Source organism: Megachile rotundata, chromosome 8 (genome assembly GCF_050947335.1).
Source record: "Megachile rotundata isolate GNS110a chromosome 8, iyMegRotu1, whole genome shotgun sequence".
Taxonomy (NCBI): domain Eukaryota; kingdom Metazoa; phylum Arthropoda; class Insecta; order Hymenoptera; family Megachilidae; genus Megachile; species Megachile rotundata.
In genome coordinates, this window is record NC_134990.1 from 17553359 (window position 1) to 17573785 (window position 20427).

The following is a 20427-nucleotide window of genomic DNA, read 5'->3' on the forward strand; positions in this document are numbered from 1 at the left end:
TATGAGGCGACCGTAGATATTTGTCAGGATCGTGGTTAAAAAGTACAAAAGTCGATCTAAATCGAAAGCGTATGACTAGCTGTGATCTAAAGTGACTAAACGAGTTCGGTCAAAAACGATTGTTAAAAAACGTCGAAAAAAATGTTGAAAGAAAACCACTCTATTAAAGCAAACGCAATCGAGATCTAGGCGTATAAATTATCGGGTACGAGTTAATGAATACGCATCAATTACGTTTATAATAATCCGGATATGAAATAACGGGTGTAACGATGATAAATTTCTACGCACGGTTCCGAGCTAGATTACAATTAGTTAGCGGGGTGCTTGAACTTTACGCGTGTGCGCGTGTCGTAAGTACGCGTCCGTCCATAAGTTGCCGGCAATTAAAGCGAGAACCTCTCGGTAGATTGTCTCCTTGCGTTTTTACATTTGTTATTAAAGCCTCGTTCAAACTTCTATGCACCCTATCGTAAATGCAATGATGAATTTAATTTTGGTACGCGTTGGAACGCAACATTCCCTAAATTAGTCGACGACCTACATTTCGGTAATGTCTGCCTCATCTGAAATGCAGCGTAAAATCGATGATTCGATTGCGTATCGCGTTAGAAAGTAGTTCAGGGACATCTCGAAGAAACGAAGTGTTCGTGTCATTCTCTAAGTTTAACGATGTGGAACGATATCATTTGACGACATCGTAGAACGTATTCGTGTCGATCTTACCGAGGTATAACGAGTTACATTCTTATCAAAGGATTTGAGGGGACATTAATCGGCAAGGAAAAATAAAAATTATGAGGTATATAGAGCACGACGATCGGAGAGAAGGCACGCGACAATTTTCTTTCTCCGCGGTTCGCGTGCCGTTCAAGTTTCACCGCTTTACTCTTCTTCGAGGAAAGTTAACAAGAAAGTCTTCTTCCCTTATAATTACCGCGACAAACCGCGTTCGCTTCGGTTCTTAAACGCGTACTGACTAGTTGAATACTCGGTTTCGATGTACCCGCTTATGCGCGTAAGCGAGTACCTACGTGGTTAGAACGATGAATGATCGCTCGACGTACTCGCTAAAACCTTAAATCGATCTGTCCGGAATGATCGAGAATGCTAGTAGGAAAACCGAGCGCTTTAACGTTGGTAATCGGTTGACACGATAAATGACGAAGGTATTTATCAGCTGGAAAGTTGCACGGGACGCTCGCTCCGATTCAACCTGGTACACTTTAGTCTCTTTTCTCTTTGTTTTCCGGCTGCGTTATTCGTACACGATGTTTGTTGTTAAAGTTAAATGCACGAGCAGGTTCCCAGATGATATAAACATCGAAGAAAACACGCCGGCATACGTTGGTTGATCGACTGAAAGAAATGTGAGAAACAAGCGATTCGCGCTCAAACTTTCCTGGTACCGAGCATAATACTCGATGCCACAATTATCTTCGTCATCGCTGTAATCATTATCGTCATTATCATCTCTTAATTACAGACGTCCAATTACGAAGGTGGATTTTTCTTTCTGTTCCTCCATTCTTGCTTTTCCTCTTTCTTTTTCTCTCTGTCTCAAGAGGAACGCTCATTTTCGATTCCGTTCACCAGTTACCGTTCCAAACGAGATCGCGAGCACGCGTTGATCCATTATTAAACACGGCCAACTATTTATTTCCGTGTTACCGAGTTACACGCGAAAACTGCCGGGAAAACAGGGACATTCGGTCGGATTAATTAGAAGAAAGTCACAGCTGCGGAAGCAGCTTTCCAACGTGACGCGTGTCCATCAACCGAAATGATTTAATCGTTGGAATTACTGTCCTCCGTTGCTCTTCAAACATGTTTTTAATTCGTTGAATCATACGCATTTTCTTCATTGTCTTCTGCGCGAGGTAAACGGTTCTATTGTTAACAGATCCGAGGGATCATGGCTTTTCCGTAGAGTTAATAGACAGTTAGTACTTTCTATGCCGACTGAAAACGTTGCTCAACCTTACTATTAGCGTCAACGTCCCATTTCGGGCATAATAGTTTATGGAAATTGAAGCATCGATAAATTTGACGACTGTCTTACGAAAAATAACAAAATATCGTGCGATAAATCATCTCTTTGGTCTTAACTTTTGCGCGCAATCGTTGTGAAATCATCGCTCGAGATGTTCGTTGTCGATCGAGGGAAATATCTTTGTTTGACTGGACTCGGGTAAAAGGTTTCGCGAAAGGTTTTTACGAGACGTTATTTATCGAGGAGCTTCCGGAACGTCTACGAGGATTCCCAAGGCGAAACGCAAGAAAGCGAACGATGATCGTTTTGCAGTAACAGAGTAAACGGTCTGCGAACGACCCATTAAATCGACCCGTGAACGATCGAGAACCAGCTGAATGAGATAACGATTCGTTCACGCCAGCTTGCCGCTGCTACATAAACGATTCATTGTAAAAGGTATTGCGCAACAATGGAACGAGTACCGTTCCCGTTTGTCATTGCCTCGCAAGCCAAATTTGGCGTTCTGTCTCTCCCTGCCGTCGAGCAAAATTACGGTTCACCCTGTACGCTCGTTCATCGGACGGCCTTCCTTCCTTCCATCGTCGAGTTCAAGATACCGTAGTAAATAGTTTTATAGATAATTATCGTCTAACAAAATTGTTAGAAATTAGGGGATTAAGATGTTGTATATTTAACAACCAACTTCGCAGGATAGCTCGATTTGACGATATAGAGGTATTATAAAATAGCGCTTATGGCGTATAAATCCGAAGCTTAAGGTTTTATGAAAACGATCGCATAAAAGTTTCATCGATATTCTTAACGCGATGCAACCGGTTTTCCACTGAAACAATAAACCAGCAAACACACATCTGGTATTGTTTATTAACGAACCATCCATTTCGAATTAAGAGCGTCGATAAAACGTTCATGCGGATACTTTCAGCGAGCTTCGAGCTTGAAATCGATGCAATATAAATTATATTTTACGATATTTTTACGCGATCGAGCTGCGTCTAACGTTCCAAGCTGGACCGTCTAATCCATTTGGTCGGTAAGCTCGTAGCACTAAAGCGGCAATTAAAATAATTCCTACGCTATCTACTTCGCTGTGATATGATCCGATCTTGCCTGAAAGGATCATAAATCAGGCAAGACCACCTCGAGTCGAGGATGGGACCAATGCATCAGCGCGATTCGTGTAAACGCATCACGTGGGTGTAAGCACGTGTAGTAATGCCGAGCTCGGAGCGGTCCTCGTGCTGCATGCGAAATCAGGCTGGCGCGTTTGAATTTCAACCGATCGAACGTGAATTTCTGCGAGCGCATACGACTTCCTCTCGCGCATTCCATGCCCGTTACACACGGCATTCCATCCGTGGAGTTCCTAAAGCCACGTTCACAACGCGCACACGCAGCGTAGCCGCGTTCCTTTGTCTCTCGAGTGCTCTCCAATGCTCTCCAATGCTCCCGAGTGCTCCCGAGGAGAACAAAGGTACGCCAACCACGCAGGAAATGTCGATTTTGTAGGCGAAATTGTTTGGCCGTTGTTCCGAGTAAACGTTCCCACGATACGTCGCGATTCGTTTCGCGACGACAACCGCGATGCCACGCTCGATATTCATAAGTCGAGATGGAAGGAAACGATGTCGGTGTCTGTCATGCGCCGTTGCGAAATAAAACCGAACACGATGCGATCACTCGTTCGAGATCTCTCCGGCATCTTCGTTTGAATTTCTTCGGAGCGTAATCGCGCAAGAAGCTCGAACCGTCGAAGCTGGACAGGCTTGCACGGAAATAAACGTTTGCCAGGCAAAACGCCACGAATCGAAGCACGTAACGGTGCAAACGACCGTGCGCCGGACTCTAGGGCAGTTTATAGGGAGCCGTAAATTAGATTTCTCCCGGCACACCGAGTGCCGAACGTCATTTCGGATTCGTTCCTTTCCTGCTCCTATTTTTTCATCCTCTTTCTTCCGAGCGCGCGGCAACGACACGCTCGACGTTGCACGTGTGCTCGTGGAAAGGATACAGTTATGCGCTTTGCGGAGAGAAGAGATGGGTCCCCGGCAGACGAAGGATCCGTTTTATAACTAGAGATTCATAACGGCACACGATCTCACAATGGACACTAGCTGCCAAGCCACGATCGACCAAATGGCTGCGACCGCACGAATCGACGCGACACGACGTCTCTCGCGAACCACGCCACGTTGAAACGCCTCGCAGAATACACCAATTAGTAAATAGTCCAATGCAGGCAACCAGCTTCTGTTTTCGAATAATTCTATTTCTCGTCGATAGGGATATGTTTCTAGAATCGAAACATCTAGCATTAGCGAGTGCACGCGCATTTAAATGCGATAGCGTGAATAATGTACACGCTATCGGCTTGTCTTCGAGAAACCAACGTAAGAATATTTCATGAATTCTGCAAGAACTCGCTGGTACCGAAGAAGCACGTGAGAATTATTTGAAGAGTCGAGAAAATCGATAAGGGCAGAATCAACGATGAAAACGGCACCGAACGACTTGTATTAGCCACATTATTTTCCTGATTGTATAACGGGACACGGTAAACGATAGATAATAATTAATATCATTATCGGATCGAGCAGCCGAAGAATCGAGCACTGTGCGTGTCGATGAAAAGCTGGTTACGAGAAGTACGTTCGGGATATCGATTACAGCGAAGTTTATCATATTAATTACGAAAAGAAGAATCACGAGGAACGTAACGCGAGAGATCGTAAGGTTTGCAGCGTGAATTACGATATCGACGACGGTGATCGTGTTGCCGCGATCGATGCTAATTAGCGTTAACGAGTAACGCGGAAAAAGAATTTCAAGCATGCTCGAATGGTCGAAGGAACGGAGCAGAATTTCCTGCAGGAACCTTTCACGAATTCGTCGACTTATCTCTCAGACGTTTCACCGCGGGAAAAAGTATTTATCCTGTAGATCGATCTCTTCTCGCGGAAAACAGAGGAAACGCCTTCCGTTAGAAATTTCCATGGTACGCGAAACGCGAAACAGGGTAGAAAGCAGCAGTTTCGCGCGTTTCAACGGGTTAATAATCCTTCTGCGTGGATCTTCCTCCGTGATAGACGATATCTTTGCTGAAAAAAAAAGCAAAACAGAGTAAGCAGCTTTCTGCTCGCGATTCTAGATTCTAGAGAACATCGCATCGGCCCCTCGGGTAGAAAGTCCTGTTCATGGAAAGAAGCGACCAATGGGCGTATCGTCTCTCTTGGACATTAATGACTCCAATTTCCTGTAGATACGGTAATAGACATCGAGACACGAATCGTCCAACGATTATATCGTACCGATTCGCGATGGAAAATCATTTTCAATAATCTTTCAACTATACGTTGCTATCTGCTATAATGTCAAAGTTTTCGCGATCGGACAATCTTTCGAATACCATCGGCTGAAATTGAAAGTATGCAGAGATCGTTGTTTGATATTCTTGGTAAACTTGCGTTTAATCTAGCGTTCGTGATCAGTAATTTCGAATTACATTTTACACCCTCGGTTAACGAAACGCATCTTCTCTACGAATAATTTAAGAGATGAAACCGTATCAGATTTTTCGCGTTTCGACGACCTAATAATTCGGAGAAAACTCGAACAACTTCGCGCTTGCGAGACTTTTATGGGGCTCGTGATTCATACCGCAGACTGGATTTATGTTCCAAATGAGCCACACCCTCCTATCACGGACACGTATATTGTCTTTGCGCTCCTACAAATCCTTACCGTGATAAATTATTATCGTCTTAGCCAAACTGGCTAGCCGCGTTAAAACAGGCTTAATTAAATCGTAATTTGACCGGTCTCGTTTAGCAACCGCAAAAACTAAGTCTATACGGTCAGGCCGGGTTAACGAACCAGAAATATTCAAAAGCGGGCACGGCCAGCTTTTTTGAATGCATAATTTATCGCGACGAAGGGAGTGTTTCAAAGCAGTCTCGCCGTTACGTTGACTCGACGATATTACCACGGTAAAAATCTTCTTAACGTTCTGCTCTATGTTTAGACGGTCCACGGACTAACCACAGTCCACTCGTAATTCTCCCGGTGTCTTTGTTGCGCGCCCATGAACAACGTATCATTTCGCGTTGCAAAGCCTTTCGAGCGTCGTGTTAAACGCGATAACAGCCAACAATCAGCTCGGTCTACGTACGCGTGGATGAAAATGACCGAAGAAGAAAATCTTGGGTGTGTGCCGATGCCTCGGGTCTTGGTATTTTGTTCGAACTGCGTGAAAATGCGATGCATTTTACAATTAGAGCGAAGATTCTCGATACGAGCAAATAGGTCGCGGAAGAAAATACGCGTTTTCGAGCGTGGGTCGCTAGCTCTTTTAAGGAAAATGGTAACGGTGGTGTAAAGGAAAAGATTCGCGTTACCTAGCCATAAACGCTTAACGAATGCGATAAGTTCGCGGTAGCCGTAATTCGCAGCTTCTGAAGTTTGTAGCGCGGTAACGAGGAAACCGTGTAAAAGAAAAATTTTGCAATTTAAAGTAAACAACGCGAAATCGTTTACACGCGTATAGGAGAAATTTTGGAAAGCGAGAAACATGGCCAGTCATCTGGACGCTGAAATTTCTTCATTTCAGTTTCACGTGCTACAATAATAAATTCAGTAGACGTATTTATGGATATCGTTGGAAAAAGTCGGCCCATAACATTCCTGACGACTCTTTCTTAAAGAAGAAATAAAAAGAAAGAGCGTTGTCGGGCAAGAAGAATCTGAATATTTTGAAACGCATCGACACGCGATCAATTTCACTGGAGCGTCCCGTTCATGCAAATCATAGATTGGATATATACGGTCGCGTATACACTTTCGATTCCAAGTAGTACACACTTAGCGCGATCGAAACTTTTCTTCTGATCGTGGGAGAAAAAGAAGAACACCGAGGATGGAAAAGGTGTCCGCGTTCAAATCGCGGATGCACTACTTTCCTTTCATCGGCGGACTTTAGTTGGCCGCCTTATCAGTTTGAGTGGCTGTCTTGGTTGTTTATAATCGTCAACTGTGTGCTTACGGCCGTCATTTTCATCCGACCGAGCGAGCATTTACAGGACGATATTCAAATAATCTCGATCGTTGCTCGCTCGAGCGAGTCGAAACCAACAGGATGACCAAGCGAGAGATTCAATCTCGCATTTATTATCCTGAATCGCGGTAGTGGTGGTGACGTTAGTAGCTTCTTTATCCTCTTTTCTTTCGCTCCTATCGTCTCCGCGTTTCATTTTTTTTTCTAATTCCTACTTCTGTCCCAGCTACCAGGTAGCCATTCGTGAAACACTGTAATCAATACGCGCATCCGAGATCCTGGTGCATACATCCTCGAACGTTTCCGAATCATCCAGATTAAGGTCATTCTAGCTATTTTCCGTCGTCACGCATGATGGTCTTGCGAAAAGTACTCTAGCCGACCAAATGCTCGGAGAAATCATTGCTCCTAGAAACTGCTATGCATATAACCCTTGGCGTAACCTTTGTATTCGAGAATAATACTAGAACTAGCGTAATTATTGTTGCATTTCGAAGGGAAATAGGTTGCATATTATGTGCATGCTTGAAATGGAAACAGAATATTGCCAGAGAGGTTTAAAACGGTTCTCCGATGTACCTTTAGCCGTTTCTGGATGGAAAAGATAGCAATTTTTAGAAAGTGGAAATTGCAGCACTAGCATCGGCACCAGCAGCAGAGATGTACACGTAGTAAACATAGGTACCGAGAGATCTAAATTTGCAGATAACGAGATCGTAAAAAATGCTAAACAATTACCAGGACTCGAGCTCTCGAGCATTATGGTGCAGGTGGAAAAAATGGCTGGGTTAATCGTAGATTAGCCTTTTACGCTAAAGAGAGTTGTTGCCGGGCTAATTATCAACCGAGAAGGATCTCCTCGTTCATTTCTTGCTACGCGGCGAACACTTCTGTGCACCATTTTCGTCTGGCGAGGGAACGCGTCTCTGACCTCTGCAGTCGTATTTACAGTTCAGTTAATTCCAGCAATTATCGCCTTTCGTGGAACCGACGTTTCGTCTATTCTTCGAAGAAAAATCTCACGATCGTCGCTACCCTCGCGAGTCGATTCTTAGCCACGTATTACGACTTCTTTTAAACGCTCTGACCTCGGTAATTGTCTCCGCGTTCTTTCGCGGTTTTCTTTTTAAGTCCAATAGCGACGTAAAATCGCTTTAAGCTGGTACAGTTTGGTTAAAAAGTCGGCCCAGATTTTAAACGTTGGTACGGTCTCGTTTCGAAATCTCGGAGAAGGAGAAAACATTCGAATAGCGTGCGATTGGAGGAGCAAACGTTCGAAGCTCGCGTTCAGTCACGATACCATCATTGTGGTCCAGCAAACGTTTCGTCACAACCGCTATGCTTATTAACGGCGTATTAGCATTGAATGGGACCGGTTAATTGGCTACGAATTGCCTCTCGCGATGATCGTGGACGACGCGAAAGAATTTAAGAGGAGGAAAACAGGAGAGTCGTTACGCAAGAAGGTAAGCAGTTTCGCGGAGAGACAAGGGACCAAACGCCTCGGCAAATATCTGAAAGCGTTTTTCCGTAGTCGAAGGGGAATGCGAATTGACTTCTTTCTCGGCCGCTAGAAGATCAGGTATGGAAGATCGACTGCACTTCCGGGCGTCGCGCGTCGGTTAGCATTCCACCGTGCGAACAACTATGAGCGGAAAAATCTCGGTGTAGTCCGCTAATGGTCGTCAAGATCGACGATCCGAGGTCTCGATCGACGCCATTTTTCACGAGGATTCAAAGCCGGATAGGTAAAACCGCATCGAGTCGTGGCGCCTGTTTGTCCGATCCCGCTCCTTCCAACGGACCTTCTCTCTTCGTCCCTTTGCCAAGATAACCGATACCTCGAGCAAACAGCCGACGGGAAGCATTACGAGCACGGCGTCACGCTTACAATGTGTTCGCTTCTATGGATTCAACTGTATTTCCCCAGTTCGTGCGGCCTTCGCCGTAATAAGCCACCGAGCGCACATGTACGATATTTTCAATTCCCTTCGTTACGCTCTGTAATTGCTTCGAATCTTTTCCAACGTTGTACCGTTGTTGCTTTTTCCTTTTATCGCGACCATACTAACGCGACGCCCAGCGAAACCAACGTGCTATGCGACACGGTAACGTTAGTCGTTATCAACGAGTTGTGATAAATATTACGCGCGACTAAATTTCTGAACGAAAGGCGTTAGCTACAACCTTCGTGATTTTTCGGCCGCAATAAATATTCCTGAATAGTCTCTTTTCTTCGATAAGAAATTAAGCGTTCAAGGCGTGGTATAATTGGAGCGGCTTCTCAAACGCCAGCCCTTGTCCGAATGTTCGAATCACGCGATCGATTTCAGCCGACCGCAAACCGCGTAATTATCCGTTGTTTTGATCGGCCCTGAACCTTCGGACGAACCCCGAACGTTGCATGAAAATTTCTTAGCTACGAGCAGCGACGAATAGAAATAAAATTCTGTCGAAGTTTCGACGAAGAAAAAGAGAGGGCAATGGTATAATTGGCAAGATTTCGGATCGGGACTGTTTATCGACGCGATCGAAGCACAATCGGTTGAAAGCGGAGCGTACGCTATCACGAAGACGAGCTCGCGGTGCAGCCCACGGAACGGCAGAAATTCCATGTTCTCGCATATCCCACTAATGGCCTGCTCGAAGATCAACGACGCAGCATCGACGATCGTTGGATTTTTGTCGCGGTGGAAATCCGTGCCGGCAAAGCACGAGGACACCGGCTGCAACGAGTCATGGCGCCTGTTCGCGCATTGCATTACCTATTCATGAGTGGAACGTGCGTTCTCCTATGGTGCACGCGACTATTCGTTCTCGTACGCCGTGCAGCGCAGCCATCACGTCCTACCGACGACGATTCTACTCAATAACGGAGCTATTCGTGCGATGGTAATTTCAATGGAATTAAAATCTTGCCGATGCTACTTCCAAGAAACGCGCCCGTAAATTACGGAACGAACGATCATCGGTCGAATATGAAAAATATTTCCTCCGCATCGAACGTCGATGCGATGCTACCGTCGACTCCACAAAGTGGACCAAGCGTACGTCCGTTAGATCGCATCGTCCGTGCAGTTATCGCGATTGACCCGATTTCTCGAACACCGTAGTTTGGTAGACTAAAAATGAATCCATCGGTCGACGTATGGAAGTAATTTCCTGTGGCGTGGCATCGTCGATCCGTGACGGATTGCCTCGCGACTCTGACGCACGGCGAATTACCCGCCACTTTCACCGATTTTCCTTCGTCAAAGGGAATAGCAGCAGTAAACTGGAATTCCTTAAAGGACACGACGGGTAGTCGATGTATCCAGCTCGGCTGTGCGCGCATACGTACGCGGGAAGCGTGCAAAAGTGCGTGCGTATGCGTAACTAACCGCTCGCGCGCGGGTCAATGCCTCGGCTGTCCTCCTCGAGTATGTATCCACATCCAGCTAGTCGACGCGACGCGACGCGACGAGACGGCTACCTTCGCTACTACGTTATTGCCGGTACCGCGTTCAAGATCACCGAGCTGACGAGCACGCGTTCCGTATGCACGCTCGACGTTTCCGCGAGCCGCGAGGCGGCCCTCTTTGACGCGCGAACAATCATCGTGACTGCTCTCCGGCCGGTGAAACAACATTTTTCAAGATTAATGATGATGAGCAGGACATTGGATTCGGTACGATTCGTTGACAGCAACGAACGTCAACTTCTTAACGCGGTTCAGACCGCGAGACCATTCGTACCAAAAATAGTGAGCAGTGAATCGAACATCGACGTCGCCTTACATGATTTCCAGCTTCGCGAACGACTGGATTATCCCGACCACGGGGAAACTATTCGCGTGCATGAAATTATGTTTGTACCGCTCGTATATAGAGCACCGTAGGAAAATTAACAATCCTCGCGATCACGATATTTTAACGCTCGATAATTATCACGAAACGCCAATTAAATACGACGACATCCAGTTGCTTGTGGTACGTGCACGCACGTTTGCCGGACTATCATCGCTCAAGTGTTAATGCGTTAATGGCACCTCCGCAATTACTAGTCACGGAACAACGATGGAACTCGAAAGTAAAGTATTAGTAATATGCTTACGTCGTGAAAGGATATACTTCCTACGTTCACGTCTCCGAGAGCAAAGGTTTAGATCGAACGTTGACGGGTCAACGACAACGTTTACCTTTACTCGTGTACCTACGTGTGATGTACGGTCGATTAAATTACGCGATAAGCGGTACGAATTAATTTCTGAGCTCGTTCTCGTAAATCTTGCGGAAATACAGGCTACAAAACTGTCTAGTATTTCTTTGGAAATTCGCATAAAAAAGTGCGAAGCGCTGAATAATTCTTAAAACGTTGCTGCATCGATTGCTTCGGCAATGAAAACCACTTTCTGACGGTTCGATTATAATACTTTAAAGTCATCATCGCTGATAGCAGTACTTACACGAGGGAATTACTCGAATCGACACGATTCGTGGCAACCCGTAAGGTCAGGACGAGCTTGCCGAACATTACCAGCATACTTCTGATCGAGTCGGGGAGACGAAGAAGAAGTAGCAACCGTCCCTCTTTCGATATACCGCTTCTTCGTGATCGTGGTAATCGTGACTCCTATTATTATCCTGGCCAACCCACGAAATAAAGTATCCTCGACTCGTGTCCTCGCGGTGCACGTCGTTCTTCGAGTGGAACCGTTGCATTACGTCGCATCGGACCGTGAAAACTTAATACACCACCAAACAATGTTGTTCACCTGGGATCTATCCGGATAACTTGGTCTCTACATAAAACATATCGTAGACATCGATAAAAGAATTAATATTTTTTATCTGTGTCCAAGAATTTGGGGTGGGTGTCGAATTATTTGACTGTAACGAAACACTGAATTAGTTCCAGTGTTATAGTTCGCACTCGATCCCTCGGAACAATCTAAATATTGCTCAACGCGTAATCACCCAGCCAACTCCTAACGAAGTGTGAAAGTCCATAATTAATAAAATCGTTGTTCCGAACTCGTTAGGCTAATTATTATTGTGTGGCCGGGACGGGATTGACGCAAACGCGTTACAGCAGGGATAAGAATTTGTTGTGGGTTGGCATCCGTACTTCCCACAATGCGATAAATCGCGGAATCGATAGCCGTAAACCGTGTGATTCGGTACGACCTAGCGGAAACAAATTTTAGACGGTCGCGTTACAAATGTGATCGAAACGAAACACGGTAGACTCCGCTGGTATTCGTCTCCGTTGCCGCGGAACGAAACGAGTGAGCGAGGTACCGTTTGAAAATTCCACGGATGAAATTCTCCAGAGTCGTTCCGTGGAATGGACGAGCGTCGGACACGTACAACTTCCCAATTAACTGTATCGTTGACCAATAATCTCGAGGATGTAAATGAAACGACGAAAACACGGCATGGAATCCGTGCTATTCTACTCCCTCCTCGTCAAAGTATTCAAAAATAATTACCATGTAAATTATCTCGTCTCTTCCCGTTTCGTCGACGTAAACATACCGCTTACAGGTATTTCGATAACTTCGGATATAACAGTAGGATCGAAAAAAATGTCCAAGTCGCTCGATCATGTTCGACGTACGTCGATGCTGCAGGAAAAGCAGAGAAAACGAAGACCGAATTAACAGAGCATCGTTTCGTTTGTTTCAGCGAGACGGACATGGCTCCGAACGCAGAGGAGGAGTTACTGGTGGTAAAACCATGGGGACCGCAACCGGAAAAGGTAAGTAACTGATACTTACATCGAAAGGATCGCGTCGCCGATAACGAGAGTCACCGAACAAGATAAAAACTGTCTAATAGTGTGATGCCGATGCATTTGCGGTGCACAGGATGCTTTTGATTAGCATATCTCTCAACACTGATCGATATATGTATAGAGTATAGATAAGAGCACAAAGTTTTGCTCGATCGTTTTGTTCGTATCGCACCGTGAGAATCGCGTCGTGTTCACGGATAAACGATAAACAACTTCGAAATGTGTTAAAGGAACAACATTACGGGTGGTTAATCTCTCAGAATTGGCTCGTTTTCTGTCATTATATCGCCAATATTAATCTGTCTGTGGTAATCGTCGATAAAGCCGCCCTATTACGTATGCGTCGTGCTCGTCGCTCGGTTTTCTCGTAATTATCGATGCGTCGCGTAATGAAATTCTCATAGAGGATCTCGATGTTGCGGCATTTTTACGGCGGACACCCTTAAACGGGTACTAGCGACTCGTTACAAATGCAAAATGAGATTCTTCCGCTCGTTGGAATTTAGGAATGATCGAGCATTAATTTACGATACGAAAGCGATTTCCATCCGAAATTAATGAAACGATCCGAACGCGAAAACAATTTCATGAATATTCGTATAGCTTCGCTGATTAATTACCATTACCTCGACGTATTTGTAAAACGCGGTTTTGTCAAGTGTTCGTAGCACCGTCAAACACTTGATTATTATTATTATTAGCCGATTCTGAATGGTCGAAACGATCGTTCGTCTCGAGTTTCGCCGAGCCACGATTTTAATACTCACGCTTTGCATTAACTCGCGCTACTCGCGAATGCATTGAATTCTGCGCGTTCGTAATGGCTCCGCCGACATTTATACGCGTCGCAAAACTGCGAGGGAGGTAATTAGTCACGGATAATATGATTAATATCGAGAAGAGGCCACGGTCCGCCGTATTAACCCTTTCGAGTTGCACGCTCTTGCATTCCGTTCGAATTGTTTCTGCGTGCACGCGACAACGCGTTTTTCTTTCTCTTCCTGCCGCGATCAAATTTTCGAGCGATCCCCGTTGAATCGCGAGCAATCCTTGACCTTAATCGAAGACCTCGTTGTCTGCATTTTCTTATTCAAAACGATTGTTACATTATCCGCTAATGAGAGCCGCGTCTCGTTACAATGGAACGTGTCTAATGAAACGCGGAGTCGAGTCGCCCGTTACAATTCTTGATTCGAGTGCTCGTGAAAGTCGAGACTTTTACCGGGATTCGAATTCTTCACTCTAATTGAATAAAATGTGAAAAGAAGACGCGTTGAAATTGGATCGAGTTCGACGATTCTCTACGAGCAGACTTCTCGAAAGCTTCGTTCGAATTACATCCGTGCATACACGTGGTCCGTAGGTTGCGCGTAAGCGAAATTTCTTTTGTTTCGCGCGAATCTTCCGAGTGCCGACACATTATTTTAGTTGACCAGACGCCTAATTACGTGCATAATTGCCACGGTTACGACTAAACACCCCTTCTCTTTAACGATTTCCTGCTCGAAGATCCCGTTCCAGCCGTTCAACCGAACGAAAAGGAAAAAACTGAAACATGATTGATCTCTGCAGCACATCTCTACTCTATCATGATCGCCATTAGACAATTTACGTACGTGTCCGTGGTATCCGTGGCCGTATATCCCGGAAAGGAACTCTAATTACTTTATTGCCCGTCGAAAAATGCATCGTTATAGGGAAGCTCGGTATTCATCAGACGATGATGGTCCATCAGCGTCCTTCGTCGATGCCGGTTCACGAACGAGCGTATGATTGATCGCGACTCTCGACGACCTCGATCGTCCTATCAAATATTTAGTCAACCCCATTGCTCCCAAATTATGAACCGACACTCTGCAAACAGAATTCTAAGTACGCCGATGGTCACCCGATTCTGTAATTTCTCCGTCGTTCTAAATTAGAAAAATATCAATTTTAAATGTCGTGGTGGTTTTCCCCGCATCTTTTCATGTATGAAAAATCGAGCGACCGCGAAATAGAAACTTGATTTCTTGCGCAAACTTGACCGATTAACCGCTTCCAATCGAAACCACACTCGACCGAGCGATTTAATTTACACAAAACGTTCCAGGTATGCTTGAATTGCTGTTTAGAAAGCGATCACGCGGCCTTCGGCGCAAATTGACCGGATAAATAGTTGTTGAATTCTGCCCACTCGGCCATTGTAACCTACTGTGCGTTTCAGAACGTCAAATACTTGAAGGCTTCGAAGCGAGACTTAATCGGTTTCGGGACGATCGCTCGCGATTACTCGGGTTTGTTGGTTTCCGCCGATAAAACGGGAGTCGAAGGCGGTAAATTAATTTTCACGATCGATCCATGTTTCAACGGGGAATCAATCCCCATGGCAGCATTACCTACACTCTAGACCGCAACCTATGGGCCACGAGACTATAATCACTATAATCCTATCAATTTATGGTTGCGAGCACCGTGAAATTAACTACTCCCACTCGTTTCTATCTCTCGTGCGAGTACTTCGGAACTAAGTAACATATACAAATTATTCGTTCTGTTTTGTTATAAAATTGAAACGAATAGAAAATACGCGGTTGAAGATTGTCGCGCGAGTATTCCTAATTAAACGCGTAAAATTATTTTGGCGAATTTATGCTGATTAGAAGGAAGTTTTATCGGTATCACCGTAATTTATTCCGATGGATTCGTTCGTAAGATCACAGTCGCGATACGGTTTCCAGCGTTTTTCTAGAGCGATACGAACGCGTAATTACGACTGTAGACTTTGCGATTTTATTTGCAGGAGCGATTAAGACCGCCCACGTACAACGCGGAGGACTACGCGATCGCCTTGAGACGATGGGGAAGACGTCCATTAGGAAGTGTTCAAGACTCGCAGGGCACCTTGCCGTCGACAACCAGTTCGAGTTCCGGTTACGCTTCCGGAAGCGGCGAGATGACCTTGAGACAATTCACGTCGGTCAGCGAGCTTCTGAACAAGCTCAGAGCTGACCTGAGGCTGGCATTTCCAAGGTTAGTGCATCCTCGACCAGCTCGAAATTAGAAACGAGCGATCTCGCTTTCGAATAGAAATTTTTTAACGTTACTTCACGGCACGAGGAAGCACGCGTATTCGATTGTCCGTGAACAATTAAACGAAGCGATCGTACGAGAAAATTTCCGCTCTCTTGCTGGAACTAACGACAAGAGCATCTTAAAAATCGGCGATACCGATCGAACAGGAAAGAGTTCAAGCCAGCTCGAACGGGCCAGGAATTACAGTTGCTTTTTATGAATTATTTCTACAGGAGAGCCTGTTCGATTTTTGATTCGCGAGAGTTCTTCCTCGTTTCCAATTTATATCGTAAAAGAAAAAAGCGGAAATTACGTTGTGGATCATGAGAAAATGCAACGAATCGTGAATCATGACAGGTTCGATTTCTTATCTAATTAATTTTCGTTAATTACTCGTCAATTATATGGTCAAAGATTGAATTACTTCGATACGGTAGTTTTGATCGAAGTTTTCTCATCCGTGTTTTTACTCTCATTCCGATGTTCATCGTATACTCTATTTCAATAAATGCGTTTCACCGCATTCGAGGATAGCATTAACTATTTGGCAGAAAGAAGGCGCGAAAGATCGGTCATCCATCATCTTGACACCTGGCTCGTTGGTAAAAAGCTTTCTCGCAATAGGTTCGTTTTTACGCGGTTGCTCGTTGTTGATAGAATTACCGAAGGAACGAGTTTCCTCGGTGGTTCGAGCACAACTCGAATAAATAATAGTTTGATTCCTGTTAGGCGCCAGAATGATTAAAGATCAAACGTAAACGCGGAGATTTGTTTCTGGATGTCCGGTGTCTCATAGATGCAATTCGAAAGATCGACGATGTTTGCCTCGAAGTTGTTGCCCGAGGCAAGTTCGTACATACACACGCGTTCATTTATAACGCGTCTAATCACGACCGTTAGACACAAGCTTAATTGACTCGGGCGATAGAGTTACGATTTTCTCTGCTCTTCCTGTGTCGAGATTCGTATCGGTCTGTACGAGATTGAATCTCGCTCACAACCACCGGATCGTTTTCTATCGACGATAACTTTTAATTCGACGATGTGTTCGTGTTCGTTTCGCGTTTGCCAACATTTCAATTACACATATAACGTTGACGATCGTTCGAACACGCTGAACAAACGTATGGTTACCGACCAACAAATTAGAAGCAACCGTAGTAAAACGATTTTCTTAAGGGAACTTTACGCGTTTACGCGTGTTACAGGATACGTCGATCAACGACTATAATTACCGATATACACCGGGTGTTTACAGGTTCGCCAAAATACACGAGTTATTTGGACAGCTCGCGAAATCGGTCGTTCGAGAGCGGACGGTAGCGTCTATTAGCTGTCAAAGTGCAGGAAAGAGTCACATTGAAAGCATCGAAAAGCGTTCTGATAATATTCTTGAACTAACCGTTGGCCGATCGGCGTGCTCGTTTACTCTTATTAAGCGCAATTTCAACATGCACATCGGTGCACAATTTGCGGCGAACGGATATACCAACGACGCGGTGCGGCGCGGTGCGGCAAGAACTGCGGCCTGCATAGATGAAAATGATTCTAATCACGAGCCGACGAATGTAAAAGGACAGAGAGGCAAGAACGAGCTGTCGGTGGTCGTCTAGAGATGGTTCTCGTAAAAAAAAAATAGAAAAACCGGGCTATGCATGCGCGGCGTGTGAAGGATAACATCGTGTTCGAGCTTCCTTGGCCGAGCGCGCGTTTAACCACGCGACCGGCGCAATTTGCGAGCGGAGGCCTACGGCCGTTCTAAAATTAAAGTTACCGTATACCCCGTAGCCGTTTCTCCATTAACGAACGGTTTAGAGACCGATCGACGTGTCGCGATCGACAGGAATGAACGATGTAACCCCGTTACGAACTTCGATGCGGTCCTCGGTGTCACACTTTTCTTCCGTCGATTCTTAGACAGCTGCCAACCTTTCCGAACAATCAACGAATGTCCATATGTTCGACGAGATTGTCCTACATATTCGCGTTACGTTTACAAATTGTCTCGACAATTTCTTATTCTTTCAAGGAATATCGTTTATGTTCGATAGCGATTTTAATTCGATGATAGCTGGCGTTTCTTATAAAGCACCGACGAGGAACTTGAAGGACCTTCCTGTTCACCGAAGAAGGTCTACGTTGCAACAGAGTGCACATAAGTGACTCGTAACGCTAGAGAAGTTTCTTATACGACGCCTAGATTAGCCGCAAATAACGGCCCCGGATCGACGAATGTCGATATTACGAATAACTGTACCGGCTGGCCGAGCGTGGTCAATGCGCAAATCGATCTAGATGAAGCATATCCTCGAGTTTCACGATTGAATCGTGTATCGTTTGTCGGAATCTTATTAGAGCGTTTAACCGGAATTTTGTTACATCGTTTTTGCCAATGTTCCGACTGACGGAATCGATTTAGTTTCCAAGCGATCGTAATAATTGACTGTCTAGAACGATTACGTCCACGTTTCTTATGTACTTTGAAATTTCTGCCCGGAACGTGCGCGTTTTCTAGATACGTTGTGATCTCGCTGAAGTTTATGAGCCGACAAGAGTGTCGAGAATAAACTATTTTTCTCGAATTTTAGGTTGCTCGTAAAACGATATCCGGTCGAAGAAGATTTTTGCTTTTTCCTCCGCACGCTGTGCAGTTCTACCGTTTGAACGAACTTTCATCGGGAACACGCTTGTTTTTATCGTTTCTGGATATCACCTAGGCTCAAGGCGCGTGCTGCTTCGTTAATGAAAAGCTGGCGCGTTATAATGCCCTGAACAGCTGGCCACCGAAGCAAGAAAGGAAGAAAAGAATTGGCGGACCGCGTCGAGTTACTATCGGCTATTAACCCAAGCACTCGACGTTTAATTAGGCATTTGTATTGCTCTAATTACCCTAGTGGTTTGCGTTTCGAGACAAAACGATGTTAGACAAGTGCGCTTTTTTAAAGAACCGCGCAACAGATTTGTCATTGAAATACACGAAAGAGTGAAAAGAAGATACAGAAAGAACACGTGACTCGTATCGACGTTTCCTGCTGAATTTGAAAAGACTCGCGTGTCCGTTGGTCCTTGTTATGCGAATCAGGCTACCTTTCCATTGATATTCCTCGTGGTCAGCACCTTTTTTCCATCATTGTTACTTTAAACCGTTAATAGCTTTCAAAGAATCGCTTTCGATCCATTCATAAAATTCGCATCCATCCTTCGTATGCCAGAAACGAATGTTCGCCACAATAGAAGGCGTTGTACCTTGAACCTGCCGATGAACGTCAGCTTCCATTGGCGTAAGCAGTATCGCCGTCTCTTACTATAGAAATATCCAAGTGGTCGAAATTTTTCTGAAGACAGAACCCGCTACACGGTTACGCGAATATCTGATTATCCGAGAAGAGATCGGTTTTATTTATTCGTACGCGCCGAGATTACACGGTATACGATAAAATCGTACGCAACAGTTTTAATTGAACCGAAACTCGAACCGCGTAACTGGTTGGATAAAAAGGAAGAGACCCATGGTCGTGAAATTTATACGATGTATTTTGTATAAAGCGGTCTGCTTCTCCCTTTTTCCGTTTCCACGCGAAGGAATATCAACCGCGTCGAAGAAGCCTCGACCGGCCACCGAACCCACGATACCCCACGATGCTTCCGGTTCGCGTAACAGCGAATGCGTAACTGCTTCCTACTTAATGAAAACCAAGGAAGTCTTTCTCTCTCTCTCTTTCTTCTTACGCACATATATATTTTTTTCCACGCCGTATCAGATCCCGTTTCAGCTTCTTATACGGAGCGATGCATCGTGATCGAAGTAGATACTTTCGCCAGACACCCGATTGTCCTCCAAACAGATCATGAAACGCGTTTATCTCTCGACGCGTCACGTTTCCTCGGTTCGTCAACCTATTCGTATCAATTCGAACAAACTCGTACACGTATGTATATTGAACTTGCTCTTCGAAGAACGTAAAGTCAAGTTCAAGCTTCTTAGAGGCCAGTCGGTTCTGCGTTCGACGTAGAACGCGTTTCGATTCGACCGAGTGCATTTGGTAAGTGGTTTTAGAGCAGGCGTTCTTTGTCCTGGCAAAGAATATGTGCACGAGTGGCTTGCATATTATTTCCTCGTTTATTTACGACCGTGGTTTATGTCGCGTATACGAACAACGATAAAGTATTACGACGCGAAGGGATCAGAACGCGCGTTTATCGTTACCGTTTTTGTACTTCGCGGATGTTTACACGAATCGAAAGATGCTTTATATTATTTCGATTGTATCGGTGTTAAGCAATTTTCATTCCTTTTATAGTACGATGCTCGATAGTTTTCTCACTTTCCAAAGACCTTCTCGCCAGCCGAAGATAAAAGGAAAGAATGAAAAGGAGCACACGGATTATGTAACATTTTCAAAGCAGAGAGCAAAAAATGTCGCGTGAAAGAGAAACGTTTCAGCCTTTCGTTTTCTCGTGTTCGTGTCGTCCGTCGCGCTGAATTTTAGGGTGTGCCCACACAACCGGCCAATAAGGAACACTTGATATTCACGTCGCGTCCGCCGTAGGC

The 20427-nt window shown here is 45.0% G+C and overlaps 1 protein-coding gene across 4 annotated transcripts in view; it reads left to right on the forward strand.

Moving 5' to 3' along the window:
* mwh (multiple wing hairs) overlaps window positions 1-20427 on the forward strand; it is a 33472-nt gene that overhangs the window by 6459 nt on the left and 6586 nt on the right. For all 4 annotated transcript variants that reach the window (XM_003708244.3, XM_012297295.2, XM_012297296.2 and 1 more), the window contains 2 exons: window positions 12713-12785; window positions 15604-15833. In XM_003708244.3, the coding sequence (XP_003708292.2) occupies window positions 12713-12785; window positions 15604-15833 (303 nt within the window). The remainder of the gene's footprint in view (window positions 1-12712; window positions 12786-15603; window positions 15834-20427) is intronic.